The sequence below is a fragment of the Pseudopipra pipra genome, chromosome 1 (assembly GCF_036250125.1).
Source record: "Pseudopipra pipra isolate bDixPip1 chromosome 1, bDixPip1.hap1, whole genome shotgun sequence".
In the NCBI taxonomy this organism is placed as follows: Eukaryota; Metazoa; Chordata; class Aves; order Passeriformes; family Pipridae; genus Pseudopipra; species Pseudopipra pipra.
The window spans coordinates 97,892,029-97,908,999 of NC_087549.1; the positions used below are offsets into that span (position 1 = coordinate 97,892,029).

Sequence of the window (16,971 nt, forward strand, 5' to 3'; positions counted from 1 at the left end):
ATCCTGCCTCTGCACAGGACATCCCAAGAATCCCACCATGTATCTGAGAATGTTGCCCCAAAGCTTCTTGAAATCAGACAGATTTGGTGCTGTGACCACTGCCTTGGGGAACCTCTTCCAGTGCTCAACCACCCTTTGGGTGAAATACCTTTTCCTGATATGTAACCTTAACCTTCCCTGACTCAGCTTCATGTTGTTAGCATAAATTATGTCCTATAAGCAGAAAAATTCTAAGGCACTTGTGTTGAGTCTGTTTTGTAGGATTCATGTTTCCCTTGGATAATATGCTGTAGTGTTTGAAACCAAACTCATTGTTTAATTTTAGGTATTAATGTTGGGCCAGTAGTAGCAGGAGTCATTGGAGCCAGAAGACCACAGTATGATATCTGGGGGAACACTGTAAATGTTGCCAGCCGGATGGATAGTACTGGAGTGCAGGGAAAAATTCAGGTGAGTGCATTCTAAGACAATTTTGCAAAGTTTACATACTTCCTGTTTTACATGTAGTTACATTTTCAAGACCACTTAGAAAATGCAGCCTCACTTTATCTTCTTCTAATGAAAAGGGCAACACTCTCCAGGTGACTCAAGCATCAGAGATCTAGTTGTTTTCCATTTTATATGCTTCACTCCTTGGAGACAATGAAATCCTTAAATAAATCATTTCCTATTAGAAGAAAGTTCTCTGTTTCATTGCCCACAGTTGGAGGCAAGCCTGGGAATGCTGACACTGCCAGTCCTGGTACTGTAGAAATTTTGCCTGAATAAGACCTACAGGGAAAGGATCTATGTTTGTTTGCATCTTACTGCATTTTATGTAGCTTTAAAAATTCCTTTGATACTTTGGATTGGAGAGGCGATGCAAACAGAGAACATTGTTGTTCTACTAGGGCTTGGCTAGAACATATGGTGTACCTTTCAAAAGCTCAATGAACTCCTGCAGTCATTTATCCAAAATACCTGTTTAATCTCCAGGGATCAAAAGGTCTTCTGCAGCAAATTAACATCACTGGAACTGATTGAGCTTACAATCTGGTTATACATTTCTGTTGGACGGAACTTAATCTGGCTGTGTAATTATTCGGTTCAAGACCAGAAGTTCTGCTTTGCAGATTCCAGTTAGATTGTTCATCTTTACTTCTTTAAGAAAATTCTAAGTAAGCCTGAGAGCAGCCGTAGGTGCTCATCCATTGTGCTTATGCATATTTCATGCCAGAAAAGTAAAATAAAGAGGAGTGAGAAGTTACATGAACAGAAAAAAGTAACAGTTGTGGTTTTTTTTCTGTCTTCAGGTGACAGAAGAAGTTCAACGGATATTAAAAAGGTGCAGTTATGAATTTGTGTGCAGGGGTAAAGTCAGTGTAAAGGGAAAAGGCGAAATGTTGACCTATTTCCTGGAAGGAAAGGCTGATGGAAATAATTCCCAAACACGGTCTTTAAACTTAGAGCGAAAAATGTACCCTTATGGGAGGGCAAACATTCAAACAAAACTGGGCACCAGCTGTCCGTCGGTGTCCTCAGTTGCTAGCTTTACTGCAAAACCTGGGCTTGGAGCAGGTCAAGCGTCTGCCAGTCACACAAATCAAACACTGCATTATCTTCCTTCTGTGCCAGCTGTGAAGGAGGCATAGAACAAAGGAGATTTGGTTGTGTCATCTGCAGTGAACTTGGAGAGCAATGGTTGACTGAATTTTTACCAAGAGGTCAGAGGTCATAGGCCATGGCATTAACCAAGGACCACTACAACCCAACCAAAGAGAACTTGGGGACTGTGTAACAAACTCTTGGGATGGAACATATAAGGGCTAGCAATTCTGTTAGGAAAAGTCAAAATGGGATTTTCTGGAAATGAGGAATATTTTCATGGCATTTTTAAAAGGTAGTTTAAAAAGATTAGATAAATGTGCAAGCAATTATTTATGTGTGTGTGTGTATATATGTTTTAATCTATATATGCACATATACAAACAGTTCTGTGTAGACTTAATAGAGGTTTATAGAGATAAACAAAAAATGTGTATTTATTTACACATCCACCTGCAACGACATAGTAAAGAGATTTCTTTCTGTCATAGCCAGCATTGTTGGGCCTGGGATTAGGAAAGCTTCATTTCACCATGGAATATGGGGCACCTGGAGACTCTCCAGGGCTACAGGAGGAGTTAGAGAAACTGTGCTCCCAGTGCATGAGTTAAAGCAATGAGAACAGTGTTTATTGTGCTGTCAATGGCAGGTTAATGAAGACTGGATTCAGCTAATTAATAAACCCTATGTAATTTTTAAAGTTCTCCTTGCATGCTTCAAAAATTTCCAAAAAGTTCCAATCAAACCATAACACTAGGATATGAAGTAGGTAAACAACAGAGCTTAAAGTTTAGGCAGAAGAACAATATATATTCTTTCCATAAAAAAAAAAAGGGTGGTAGAGTTTAGAACTTACTGCCTCTTTGTAGGTCATTTGACTTTGTGCAAGACGGAGGAGCCACCCTGCAAGCACAGCAATATGCTTATGCAATATAGAAACATTCCTTTATGTACAGTGCTGATTTTTCTGAGGAGCAGAAGGATGGTATTATTTCAGGCCTTTAGAAATAGCACAGGTCTGGCTCAGTTCCAGGATTAGCTTTACCTTTCTAAACAGCTCAAAGAATAGTCCTGTGCTGGTGCCAAACATGCTGTTGCTAGCTTTGTGACATTTGTATGTTTGCCAACATAATTTTACATCTTAACTGATTTTTAAATTTATGCCACAGTTTTATTATATCTTGATTCTATCCAGGCTCCCTCTTCAAAGCTGTACAATTATAGAAAGCTATAATTCTGAGAAACAAGCACAGTCAAACTTTGCCCAAATGAGGAGCCCTCTCCTGTGCCAGGAGAGTGAGGCCTGCTCTTAATCTGCATAAAAGGGAACATATTTTGACAGCTTTTTTCTTTAATGCAACCCACATCCTATTGTCCATGGTTTCATCTTGAAACGCTGATTTGGATATGAAATGTGGAGTGCATCTCTATGCTCGAGGTAGGGGCAGTTGGTGGTCATCCTGTTGAGTGACGTACTCTATAGACCGGTGCCATACTGTCCTGATGGGGATTCACAGGTTAACTAACCTCACTGCTTTCCAAAAGAGAAGCAAAAACATGCAAAACATCCTTTTAACCAAAAAAAACCCCAATCCCTGTTGCCCCTCCAAAAAAACTCAAGACCAAAAACCACCACCACCACCACCAAAATGAAAAACCCCACCCTAGACTACAGAAGTTGTCCAGATTGTACAATAGAAAACTTATGTACTAGATTTCACATTTCCCTTTAGAGGGCCTATTTTATTACAGATTTCAGTGGAAAGAAGATTCTGAGTGATTCTTCTGCAATCAGCTTTTACTTTGGAACAGTCACTGTTTGTGTCAAAAGTATATGGACAAATACTGTGTCAGCAGATGCAAATAGTTAAATAGATGTTACAGGAGTTTCTGTTCTTCATGTAGCCACATCAGGCTACTGTGGGACTCCAGTGGTTTTCAACAGGGTTTTAAATTAATTTTTATGTACCCTGTCAGCTAGGTGCTTCATTACAAAGCTAGCAAAGTTAGTGTTGTGATTAAAGTGACTATAAAAACCTGAGAACTGCTTCCTAACTGTACTGTACAGGGTGTCTGCATAGTGGTTGGTCTGTAGAAAGTCACTGCATTTCTTTATCTCCCTAATAGCTATCCAGTTCACAGCTGTTCTTCTAGAATAATTTATTTCTGGTTTTGAGGCATCCAAAGCCATTTAAATAAATACATGTAGAGAATACAGATATAAAAGAACAAATATTTACATAATTAAACTGAATAAGTGGTATTCATGTAAAGCACACTGCATATTTATGTTGTCTAACTAGTTTGTAAGAACTAAATTATCATGCAGTTAAATATTTAACAAAGTTGGAAAGCATTATATGCAATAGCATTAATCACTCAGTTCCACTCTTAAAGATTCCGTGCTACTGAATTTTTGAATCAGTGAGTTTGGTATAATTTCAGTGATAATAATAAAATGAAAAAATCTTCAGATTCTAGCATCAGATCTGGTAGTACATGAACACATCGAACAAATACACTCATTGACCGACCCAAAAGTTTGCAATGAAATTATTTATTTGTTATTATTTTTATTAGGCCCAAGATATATGCATCTTGCCATTGCTTCTTTGATCACTAAATGGACAGTGAGCAGAAACAGATCCCCTCTGTTAATACTTTTGTGACTGCTCTCATTCACAGACCCATTCTCAGCCTGGTAATGTCACTGGAAGATCATGTAGCAAGGTAAATTTGGATTATTTATTTTAAAAGATTAGCAGGTGTTAGTAGAAAAGGTCCGAAGATTTTCTAAGCCAGATCCTCCTTTCCAACAGCCAAATGAGGCATGTGACTTTTGTAAGAGTGTTTTCTATGTCGAATGGAAAGGACCAGACAGGCACAGTCCATCATCAGCTTCTCATTTGGCACTTTTGCAGGAGGTTTGTGCCTCCCAGTCCTTGAGTGGACCAGGATGGCTTCTTAGTAGTGCAGGCAAGCTAGTGCACATGTGCTAGCTTACAGCATCAATTATGGTGTATTTGGAGTCAATTTCCAGACTTTTGAGTCATAGAATCATGGAATGGTTTGAGTTGGAAGGGTCCTTAAGGAGCATTTAGTTCCAATTCCACTGCCATCGGCAGGAACACCTTCCAATAGACCAGGTTAACACTATTCTCATTAAGTTCATCATCATTAACATCATTATCCTGTCATTAATGTTTTTCATATTTTTGTTATGGTTGTTGTTGCTGGTTTTACTGTGGGGAAAACTATATATTACTATGTAGTCCTCGACTGACCAGTACAAAGTCATGAAAAAAGTTCAGCCAAGGCACAAATCAGTAAAAAATCATGTGAAATTGATAGGCAGTATTCAGCAGCCATTTCAACAGGGAAAAGTAAATGCCCATTGAAATCATGATATGGTGCAGCTGTGCTTTTACCTTTATGCTTTCCCTCCCTATTCATATAATTTTCCCCATTTTCCTCTTCTGTGTAAATTTGTTTATGTCCAGCTTTTGTGGGACAGCTTTAAATAGCATATTTAATCTCTCTGCTCTTCTGCATTCTTTGACATGTCAGTAGGTTTCATGTGTGGAAGTAATATTTACGAAAACCCCACAAATGCACATTTTCTGCCAAATTAGAGAAGCTATCTGAGGATAGTAACTTGTCACATTGTGGGCAGAATAGTCTCCTGTACTTCTGTTCACTGTTTTGTGCAGCAGGTAGCTTGAAACAATTAACAGATATAAGCCCTACAACAAAGTGATGCCATTTTGGCATGTCAATGTCTATTAACAGCAAGCACAATATTTCACATAAATTTGCACATTTTCTCTTTCAGATAAGAGTAATAATTGAAGTCTTTCATTCTTTATATAAGGATATAAGCGTCAGAGATCTTTAGTCTTGGGAGCTAATTTCTAAGTGTTCCTATACTACCTTTATCTTCAAATGATTTTTTAATTATTATTCTCTGCTGAAATTGCAGACTGGTTGAATTACTGGCTGGATATTTCCAAACGTATTCCATTTACATTGACTAGAAAGCTATTTTATCCAGCCTGTAAAATGCGTAGGTTTTTGTAGCTGCTTCCCATTGTGGTAAGTCACACACCCTTATCTTCACCAAAACACATGTGAATGCTCCCTTGCTTTCTCTAGGTGAGACCAAAAGACAAAAGCTTCAACTTGTTAGGGCTGGATCTGCATCCCCTATGTACCCACAAGGCCTGCAGCAATCACCAGGAGTTTAGCATGCTTGTGAAGGTCAGGAGTTGAGCTTCTATAGGCCAAGTTCTTCTTTGGGTTATAATGATGTCTCATGTCAGTACTGAACTGAACATTTTAAAACACTGTAACCAAGAGTAGGTCATGCACCTAAATCTCTTTCACGCTTTTGCCTGTAATTTATCTGTAGGGCAAAATAAAGTACTTGGGAGTCACTGTTTTAAGGGAAACCTGTGCCATTTCAGTGCTTTGAGGAGTCTGAACACATTAGTAAGTAGCATGAATCATTTTCATTGGATTCCTGCTTGTAGCAGAAACAATGCGTTTTCTTTACATCAGCAAGTCCAGATTCTGTATGTGTTCTGCCCAGGCAGGAGGACTATTTAGCCATAATGTTCCTTCAAGTTAAGAGTTTTGTATTACAGTGAAAATCAACATTTTTTAATTTGTGATAAACCTGTATTATAATGCCTTATTTATTTTTAATCTTGTACAGTGTTACAAAACAACAGAAAACATAGGCCTTTCATGTATTATTCACTTTAAAAGATGTATTGTACTATGAAATTTTGTAAATAGTTTTAGCTTGGACAGGCAATTGCATGTACACTTGTATAAAAAGAGGCAAAAAGGCACACTTTTAACAAAAATTAATGACTTTTGTAAGAGACATTTTACATGTGCATGGAAATTATATATCCTTTGAAAATGGACGTCCTTTTGGTTTTCCTTGCAATCTACTGCATGCCATTCATGCCTGACTTCAGTAAAACAAAACAAACTAGTAAGTTTTCCTAAATGTTTTTAACATATCACTTCTGGCACAGTTAATCCACTAGTTGCATGTGCATTCAGCAAATCAAAATGCAAACAGCAAATAAAGAAGAAAAATAACTTAGTGATTGTGATCTGCCAACCTCAGTGTTCCAAGGTCCATAAAACGGTATATAAAAAGTGTTATCAACATCTAAGATGTCTTCATAAGGTACCTTCTGGTCACTAAAAGCAATAAACGACTTACTGTAATATAAAAAGCAAACAGATATTCTAGTTCATAATGGTATAATATCTGACATTCAATAGGTATTCTCTGATACTGCATTTTTTGTAGTATTTTCATCATGAAGGACCAAGTGTCAAATCTGTCCTTGCTGTATGCAGGTGCAACACTATGGAAGGTAGGGGAGGTGAATTTGGCCCATTGATGTTACCCAGAGTATTCTTCTAATGTGGTAATAAGTTATTGTATGTGAAAAGTACATCATGCAAACAGATTGTTTTCCTGGATACATACATACATATATATATATGTATGTAAATTTTTTATATATATAAATTAATTTTGTTGCCTTATTTCTGTTAGCTTTTTTGACTCATTTTCCAGATAGTTTCTATTGCTAAGCAGAAAGTATTTAACAAAAGTACTAGGATTCATTGAATTTATCTGGCTTTGAGTCATCTGGATTCTGTGCTGATGCCATGCTTACAGTGATGCTTCCCTTAGGCATCACAGCCTAACCCTCAGCTTGAGGCCCATGTCGGCTAGTGACATAGGAATAAGAAATCAGTATCCAATCCTCTATCTGATTTTTTCCATAATGCTGCTAAACAAAACTTTAAATTCTGGAGGTATAGTTGTCATATCTGTTTCACTACAACTCAGGATTACTTCTCAAATTACTTATATAATTGCTGTATTATAAATGAGGAGTGTTGTAGGAGCATAACACTGATTCTGGTAGCAAAGGAGAAAGGGCATGGAGTATGAATACTTTCTGCTTTGGATAAGGACTTCCTGTATTTTACAATTTGAACTAGTTTTATAATAAGACTCAGAAATCTGTTAATTTGTTTGTTTAATCAGGTGACTGTAGGGTTAATTAAGCAGTATAGCTTCTGCAAGTACTTTTGTCATCCTAAATTAAGATGTATATTCATATAATATATCCCTGTTGCCTGCATACAAAAATCACTACCTTGTACTGATGATTGGCTTCATTGCAGTAGTTAATGGCTTCCAACAGTCATAAACTAACTTCTCTCAAATTCAGTGGGTTTTACATCTCACTGTAGCATAATTGTTGTGAATAATGACAATCTGGACACTGCTTCTCTACCCTAACCCTGCTTATGATTGGCTTTTTCCAGAACTCTGTGTAGACTATTTTTAGCTCTCTGTTACTTTTATTCCCAACTCTCACTGAGTTTTCAGGCCAAATCTAAATCATTAATAAATACATTAATGTAATTAAGTATAAAAAGTACATAAAAGGGAGGGGCTGCTGTTGCTCTTTAATTACTCGTTAAAATATCGTGCTGCTTAGATGGCCTGATGTGACTTACAATCTGATTGGTGCAAGGACAAAAACAAGGAAAGAAGAAAAAAAAGAAGGACAAAGTTAGCAAGAGTACAAAATAACAAAAAAAGAAGCCTGTGAGATAGCGGTTGCTGAAAGAAAAATGTGAAAGGCCATTAGTCCTTTGGAAGTCAGTAGTAAAACATGGGATAGGTCTGGAGTATCTGAGCTGGCAGAGTACTCAGCGGGATTCGTACTACAACAAAAATAAGGCTTTAATGCCTGTTTTCTGATCATGAGGAAGCACTTTGAAATTTGAATTAGTATTGGTTAACATACATATGTGCTGAACATACATAACATATGTGCTGAAAGGACTTGGTTTTGCTTGTGCCTTACTGCATCCTGGAGGATCTGTTTTTTTATATTAGGATCCCCTTTTTATGCCTTCAGTGGCATCAGGCATGTCACACCTGCATAAAACTGAAGAAAGAAACAATGCTGCATCACTGTGAAGCTTTTTTACTAATTCATTTCCTACGTTGGTTTACTATGAACACCTATGTGAATGCAAGGAGTGCTCCAATTATTTGTGGAGGGTGGCCACACACAGGTATATGCGGGTCCAAGCTAAAGAAGGGTATATTTCCTAGAAAGCTCAGCAAAAACAGTAAGCCCAATTGTGTAGAACATCTGTCCAGATAGTTTGGAGTTCCTTTGAAAAAGTTGGCTGCCCTCCTCTTTAGACAGGCTTATATGCAACATGTTGACTAAAAACATCCAGGACTGTCACATTTGCTAGATGTAGGTTAGCCTGCTGGTAGTAAAACAGCTAACAGTTCTTGTTGTGGTGTAAAGTGGGCTTTAATTACTGTGGTTATGCGCACTATCGTGTCTTACTTTCAAGTGCCTGACCTTCTGATTTAATCCTAGACTTGTCAATAGTGGTATCAGTTATGAAAAATTTCAGCTGTCACATTGAATTTGCTTAGGTGATTTCTCATGTGTTTTGCTCCTTAGTGCACATGGGTACAAAGGTTTTCTGTTCTTAGACTTCAAATGCCATTCAGGCAATATATCAATTTTCAATGAAATGTAGATGAAAATTAATTACCTGGGCCATCACCAAATTGCTTCATGATAATCATATTTTTAATTGCTACAGTAGAAATCCTTCCTTGCTTGGAATTCCTGCTTTTTTGTAGTAACATTACTGGGGTTCAATTAGGAAAAAAAAAAAAGTAAAATGATTGCACTTGGACAAACCAAATGATGAGTTTCTTTTCAACATTCAAGCAGCTGGTCATTACATGGACGTAGTTTTGAAGAATGTTATAAGAAGAATGACAGCAATGCTTTTAGAGTTACTGTTCTAAAAGCCAGAATCCAAGAACAGTTACTATTTCTAGCACTAATAACTCAATACAGAAAATCTTAGAGAAGTGGTATTATTTTCAGTGAAATTCTGACAGAGGTTGAAAACCTCTTCTTGAAGGTTCTTTTTCCATAATATACTTATGTGTAGATTTATCTGTGGGCAAACTATTGGTTTGTACATGGAATGTAGATAATGGTGCAAAACAGTAGTAATACATACATTTCACAGTTTCAAGCAGACTCAGCCAAATCTGACCATCTCTTAAAATCCCTGTGGCTAAAACTTGTGTCACAACCGACATCTGTCTGGATTTTATCCTGCTGGTAAGCTCTTGTATTCTTGCTGTCTGAAGGTTAATTTCTGCCCTTCTAGTATGTCATTATACATTCTGCTTAGAAATGAGATGTTAAGTATTTTTCCAGTCTGTTAATTTAAAAGATTTAAAAGTGTTTTATAATTAATGTTCAGCAGCCTAAGGTAGGAAGCAAAAGACCACATGGCCCATGTGTTCTGCAATCAATATTAGCCTGCCTACACATGATGACAGAGTATATTGTAGGCTTATTTATAATTTTAAGCATTCTATATATATTTAAATGTAATAAATACCATAGCACTAAGAGGAGAAGGAGCTAGGCATACCTACCCACCTCTTAATACCACATAAGTCTTCTTCAGACATAAAAATGTGACCTGCAGCTTCTTGAGAGATTGATGCCCCTTCTACCCTTAACTCACCTTCAATGTGCCATCATATATTTGTTTAGGTGTTCACTGTCCACTCAGGCCTGCTTTACCATCTCCCTCTATAGGCTGTCGAACTTTGTTTTCAAAAAGAAAATATATTTTAAAAAAGTAGATTTTTCATATAATAGATGTTTAGGGGAAAAGAAATAGCTTTGACATAATCTGGGTAGGAAGCAGTAGATATGACAGTAAAACTGAAAGGGCAAAGTGGTGGGAATGCAGATGCCAGCAGCTGGCAGCAGGCTGGGCAGTAAGGCTTCAACCTGCCAGCAGGCAGAGCAGCATCTCTGCTGACGGGCCCAAAGAAGAGACACAGATAAGCAAGAGTGGGGTAGCCTAATTCATGTTCCCTAGCAGTTTACCAAACCTGTGCAAACCTATTTCAAGAGCAGTCCTGTTGTCTGTGCCTGGATGCCACTCTCTATTAAAATATTAGAGTGAGGAAAGATACTGTCTTGGAGTATTATAAAGCTGGTTGAATTGAAACAAGTGGAATCTTATCAGCTGCTTAACCTGCAGATGTTTGCAGCAAATTCTGCATTACTTCTGAACTAACTTGAATATTTGCTTGGACTTTGTGGAAAAAGAATTATTTGCATCCAGTAGAGATATTCTATTCCTCAAAGGGAAAACCAGATGTTTTATTCTCTCTATTTAATTGGCATAAAAAGTTTCAGTAGAACTTTTATTCCTGTTTACAGCCATAAAAATAATGAAAATATTAACATCAGTTATTATTGAATTATTAGATTAGGCCTTATTCTAGTGCCTATTCCTGCCCCACTGATGTCAAATAGGGTGTTACAGTGACTTCAAAGGGACCAGGAGGAGGCCCACTGTATCACAAAAGAAACATCTACATAGGTAAAATGAATAGTCCTAGCTCTAAGGAATGAACTAATAAGTCAAGATGTCATTATTCCAACTATTATAACCCACTGAAACTATAAATAACCTTTTTATCTTTATAGCTATACCATAGCTATACCATACTATATATGTATGTATATACGGAGTACAATACAATAACTTAACACTGGGTAACTTCTAATGATTGATTAGCATTAATAATACGGGTCTATTTTTATGTAAATAGAATACTGTAGAGTATCTTCCAGTCTTTTTCAGGATTGTTAAATTGAGAAGAGCAATTGAATATTTGTCCTATTTTTATGTTAAAAAGTGAATGGACTGAAATGTTAAATGTGAATGTAAATTTCTTATTGCAACTTTTATACTGAGTGTTTGCACTATTATAATTTCTGGAATCTAATTAAAAATAAAGGAAAAAATTGCTTGAATAAACAGCTTTTTGAGATTATTGTTTTGGTTTTGGTTTGGCTTTTTGTGGGGAGTGGGAGGGAGGGAGTGGTGCTGTCTTTCAGAGGGTCCAGCTGCAGCTTCTCGGTTTTCAGACTAAGAACATGCCCCTAGAAATCCTCCAGTTTTGCTTTCAGAATTGCTGTGAACTGAAGAACCTCATGGGAACAATTCAACTCCCTTTTGAGTCCTGTTGATTTTCTGCATTGACCATAGTGGAAGCCAGCTTGGGCCAAGTGTGCATTCATTGTGCAAGCAGAGGAAAGTAAACTTGCAATAACTGGCAAAATACCAGCCACATACACCAGAAGATGGGGAGGGGAAGCTCATCTCTCGCTTTTCACAAGACAGAAATAATTTGTCAGCTTGGGCCAAGTGCAGATTTTGGCAGTTTATATTCTGCAAGATACAGAGCCAACCTGAGTGCAAAAATGTGTAGGTTAACTTAAACTTTATTTGAAAACTGATAAAGTTGTATCAGGTAACATGCCTTGCAAGAGACTCACTAAGCTTGAGTAATTCAAATTAATTTGATTGTACCACTTCCGAATTACAGCAGACTCCTATTTGGCCAGCTCAGAGCAGAAGCAGAGGTGCTCAGGTGCCTCATTCCTGTCCATGCAAATATGGCAGTTTTATTCCAAATGCTAGACCAAGTCTCCTCAGCTGTTGTTCTTGGAGTGTGAGTTGTACAGAATTATTGTGTTGACAGGGAGTGTGATGGAAATGTTCTTGGTTTGCCCTTGCACCAGTGAGAAGTGTTTGAGGCCTTACATAGCCATTTTGTTTTGTCTTTCACCTCTGAAAGACAGCATGCCAAATCTTCAAGTGTCAATCAGAATAACTGCTAAAGTCAAAAGGATATAAACTGAAAAACTGGCCTTCATCTTTCATTGGACCTATTCTGCCACATTGGTACGTTAAGGCTTCCTCATAATACTAAAATGTGCAACCCTCCCAGTGTTGTTTTGGGGGATTTTATGTACATAAATACACACAGAGCTTTTTATACTTGTGTAAAAGTATATTTTATACTTGTGTACATATATGTACACTCACATACATATATGTTAACAAGATATGTTCTGGATTAATGGCTCAGGTCATGACTTGGAAACGTTTTTCTGCCATGCTCCATTACATAGCTGAATCACTTCAGAAACAGTATGAAAATTTATTTTTCTTAAAGAATGAGGCAGTATCAGTATTAGATTGCTTATATCCTCTGGTAGCACTTTTGGACATGAGGAATTCCAGAAAGACTTCATTTCTATAGCATAAACCCAGGACTAAAGCTGGGGTTCTTGTCCAAAAGTATTACCAGAGGATAGTGTTGATTTGAAACAGGCAGAAGAGGAGCATAGAAAATGAGAACATTATGTACATCCCCTATTGTGTACATTGGTGCATTGCCATTGTATCTATGTCAAAGTCGTCCAGTTTTGCAGCCATTCCCTCGAGCAACGGGTCACCTAATGCCCTGTTTCTGCTGGCAGAATATGATGTTCAATGGAAAGAAACAATTATACAGGTAATGGACCATATTCTTGTTTGGACTATTCTGATAAAAAAAAAAAAAAAGTCATAGCTGTAAAGTGAGCCACATAGGAGAAATTGTTTGTGACAATTTTAGCTCTCATTAAACCCACTGAACTGTGAAGAGAGCATTTAAGGATGGGTATCATGGGGTATAGTCAGGCTACTTAGGAGCCCTGATCTGATCCTAAACATCCAGTCCTGCACAGATTATTTCTGCTATCAGTTTCAGCAGTAGTTTGCATAGGTTTCCATGCTCTAAGCTCAGAGAATAGAAACTGGTTTTTAATATTACATTAATATGAGCCTCCCAGACTTATGCTGTTCCTATATTTATAACCAGACATTAGTTGGCTATTAGATTTAGCCATAGAGAGCTAGCAATGAAGAAGTAGAAAGAGCTAATGATGAAGTAGTCATTATCATGAATATTTACATTGAATATACAAGGCATAGTCTAAAGATGGCAATGATGGCTTTCATAGAGGCAGCATAACATATCAATAATTACACCATCACAGATGAAGTAGATGATCTTCCCTACCAGAAATGCTCTGCTTCACTAGGTCAGTGGGACTGATGAATTCATTAGCTTTCCCTCATCTCAGACCACCTGGGGATTCATCTGCACAATTCTACTGCAACAAGAAAGAGCCATTGATACTCACCTGGCCTTACCTCCTGCTCAGGACTACATTCAGTCTGGCCACACTACTGCACTGCACAAACACAGCATTTTTAGTTTATTATTAGATGGAATAAAGTAAAACAAATCCATCATTTTCTGGTCGCTGAGAGATTTGAAGTCAGACATTTGTTTGCCATTGACCAAACTGTGCTCATACTGTTGCCAAAGGTCATGAAAGCAGCACCAACTGTTTTCCCCTGAACTCTATAGTTACTCTGTATGTTTATTGAACTTTGGCAATACTGTTATGTGCTCCTCAGCAGCACTGCCAACATAGTTAGAAAGGAGCAGTCATATCAGAAAAGACACAGCTAGTTACTGAGGAAAGGTCCCAGTTGAACATTAACTCAGATTGACTTCTGGGGTGTAGAAACATGTAGAAAGTGTATAGGACACCAACTAGTGAATAAACAACATGCAGACAGAACACATTGTGGCACTCTGGTAAGACTGAAGTGCATAAGCATATAATGAAGAGGAGTCATTGACGTAATTACAAAGGCAGGTGGTAACGCATTGATTTTATCAAGGTCAGTGACCTCTACTGCTATTAAAGAGCACCTGGCTTCTTACTACTGAGGGAATTAGGCTTTTTGAAGTCAAATATTGATCCTCCAGACTTCTGTATAAAAAAGACAGTTTTTCTCAATTTGAAATCTCCCATAATGGTTTTAGACTGACTACTATTATAACCTTGTTTAACCAAGAGAGGAAACAATTTTTAATACCTTAAGGTTTTATAATTCATCTTCATATAGTGGCATCTTTAAATATATACAAACTAATACTCCTTTCACATAGACACCAAGCACTGCATCTGAAGGTAAAGATGGTCCAGACTATGGGAAGACATGGCACTGAACTTGTCTGTAAGGGGTAAAGGTGTGCTCCTTAAGGCTTTTGTTTTCTCAGTCCTAATGGTACATTAAAGCAGAAAAAAAAGTGGTTGTTAGAATACTATTTTGAATTCCCTGCAATTGGTGGACCTCAGTGAAAAATTTTGAACATTAACAACCAAATTAAAAGCATTTAAAACTATTTAAATGGTTCAGAGACAAAGAGCCAAGTCTCATTGTTTCTTAAGCTCTTACTGAAATGAATCATATGGAAACTGATTTAGATATTTAAATAAGGGTTTGACTTTCTGAGCAGCAATGAAACCACTAAGTATTTCAAGACTGTGGCTTTGAGTGCACAAAATCAGATTTGTTATCCACTTGGACAGATTTGGTCACAGCAGTCATACCTAAAACCTGTAGAAGCACACATCATGACTCAGTGTATTGCTAGTTCAGAGCCATTTTTTCTGATAGGTTATAAAATCTCTAAACTATTTATCCAGAATTCCCTAAAACCTTCTTCTCAGGGTGCTTATGAGGTGCTCCTATGACCAGCCTGGAGTATGTCACACATAAGTGTGTTCCTGGACACAGTGGACAAAGACATTGATGTTACCTCTGGACAGAAAAAGGTCATTGTCAGACTGAAAGATGGGATGTTCCCGCAGTTGCAAAGGTACCACTTCCACATTACCACCATAAATAATGCCACATTTTTCTTCAGTGATCATAACATCATAATTCAGTAGAATTCTACCAGTTGTGAAGAAAGTCACCCAAAAGGCAAAATCTCTAAAGTGGCTGGAGAGCAAGATCTTAAATGTACATAATGCTTCTCAGGCTCTGCAAAGTTTGTTTAACAGTCTACAGAGGATTCATATAGTCCTGAAGGCTTCAGTGAAGGTTTCAGTAAAGGTTTTGCTGGTGAAAGGGCTGGAAGGCATGTCCTATGAGGAGCAGCTGAGGACACTAGATTTGTCTAGTTTAGAGACAAGGAGGCTGAGGGGTGACCTCACTGCTCCCTGAGCACAGCTTCCTGAGCACAGGAAGGGGAGAGGAAGGCGTCGATCTCTTTTCCATGATAGCCAGTGCCAGGACGTGCGGGAATGGCTCAAAGCCACATTTGTCAGGGGAGGTTTAGACTGGAAATTAGGAAGCATTTCTTTACCAAGAGGGTGGTCAGACGCTGGAACAAGCTTCCTAGAGGAGTGGTTCCTGTGCCTGTCAGTATTTAAGAGTCATTTGGACAATGTTCTTAATCACATCTTTTAACTTTTGGTCCATCCTGAAGTGATCAGGCAGCTGGACTGGATGACCATTGAAAGTCCCTTCCAACTGAAATATCCTATTCTATTCTATTCTATTCTAAAGTGTCTTCAAAACACATATATAAAATGTATGTCCTCATTGTTTACCCTATCACAAAACTCATGATTCTCAGTAGAGCCTACTGAAATAAGTGGAAAAAGTGCTAAGGTGCTTTTGAAATGTTCCACTGGCTTCATCTATGCAGCTTTATGTACCTGAAGAGGTTAAGTCCACCGGCAGTGTTGGACTGTTTCAATGTCTGTGGCTGCCCAAGGAGCTTATTGGGACAGAATTCTCCTTTTGCCCACTGTACCCTAATGCTTTCCATGCCAAGGGAGGCACTATTCTGCAAAGGTTAGTTCATGATGAGGCCCAAGTCCTCTAAATCTTTTAGGAAAAAATTTAATTTCCTTTCTTTTTTATTTTTTTTCTTTGTCTTTCCCATTTCTTTAACATTTCTTTTAATTTATTCTTTCTACATGATTCTAAATTTAGGAAAGCATTTTCACCTTTGTACCTCTCAATTTCTTCTTCTATTTTTAACTCCCCTTTTACTCCCTACCACCATTTATATGCTTCCTCTGGCTCTTCCTTCTTCCTTCTAGTGCTTCAAACAAGAGTCATCCCACCATGGGTCATCAGAGTAGAATGTTGAGCTTTACTTACCACTCGTACTTCTTATTATGTACTTTGTGGAATCCCTCTCTACACCTAAAAACATCAGAATAGAGCAAGGAGAGGACCTGATACTGTTCTGCCCAGGAAAGACTGCACGCAGCTCCTCATGGCTTGGACACATGCAAGATGTGTGACTTCATGAACTAGAATTACATATCCAATTCAATGAATTATGTTAGGGAAGCATATGAGCCAAGGGTTGTTTCAGCATCCAAGTTCCCTTCAGGAGAACTGTTTGGTGCCATCATCAGAGTGGGAAATGAAGAAATGAAAAGGGCAGCAAATGAATACTCATAGTCTCTTCTGGTCTCACAGACCAGAAGTCAAAGGAGGAAAGGTATCCATTTTTGTCCCTCTATGTATGTTATTCCTTGGTAA

The 16,971-nt window shown here is 37.8% G+C and overlaps 2 protein-coding genes across 13 annotated transcripts in view; one reads left to right on the plus strand and one right to left on the minus strand.

The window, feature by feature from the left end:
• Positions 1–11,545, plus strand: part of ADCY1 (adenylate cyclase 1) — a 172,332-nt gene extending 160,787 nt beyond the window's left edge. For 2 of the 3 annotated variants that reach the window (XM_064666863.1, XM_064666853.1), the window contains 2 exons: positions 326–450; positions 1,293–11,545. In XM_064666863.1, the coding sequence (XP_064522933.1) occupies positions 326–450; positions 1,293–1,631 (464 nt within the window). In that variant the 3' untranslated portion in view covers positions 1,632–11,545. Of the gene's footprint in view, positions 1–325; positions 451–975; positions 1,266–1,292 lie in introns of those variants that run through there. The other variant, XM_064666872.1, reaches the window with a different exon arrangement.
• Positions 1–16,971, minus strand: part of IGFBP3 (insulin like growth factor binding protein 3) — an 82,198-nt gene that overhangs the window by 17,290 nt on the left and 47,937 nt on the right. The window lies entirely within an intron of this gene.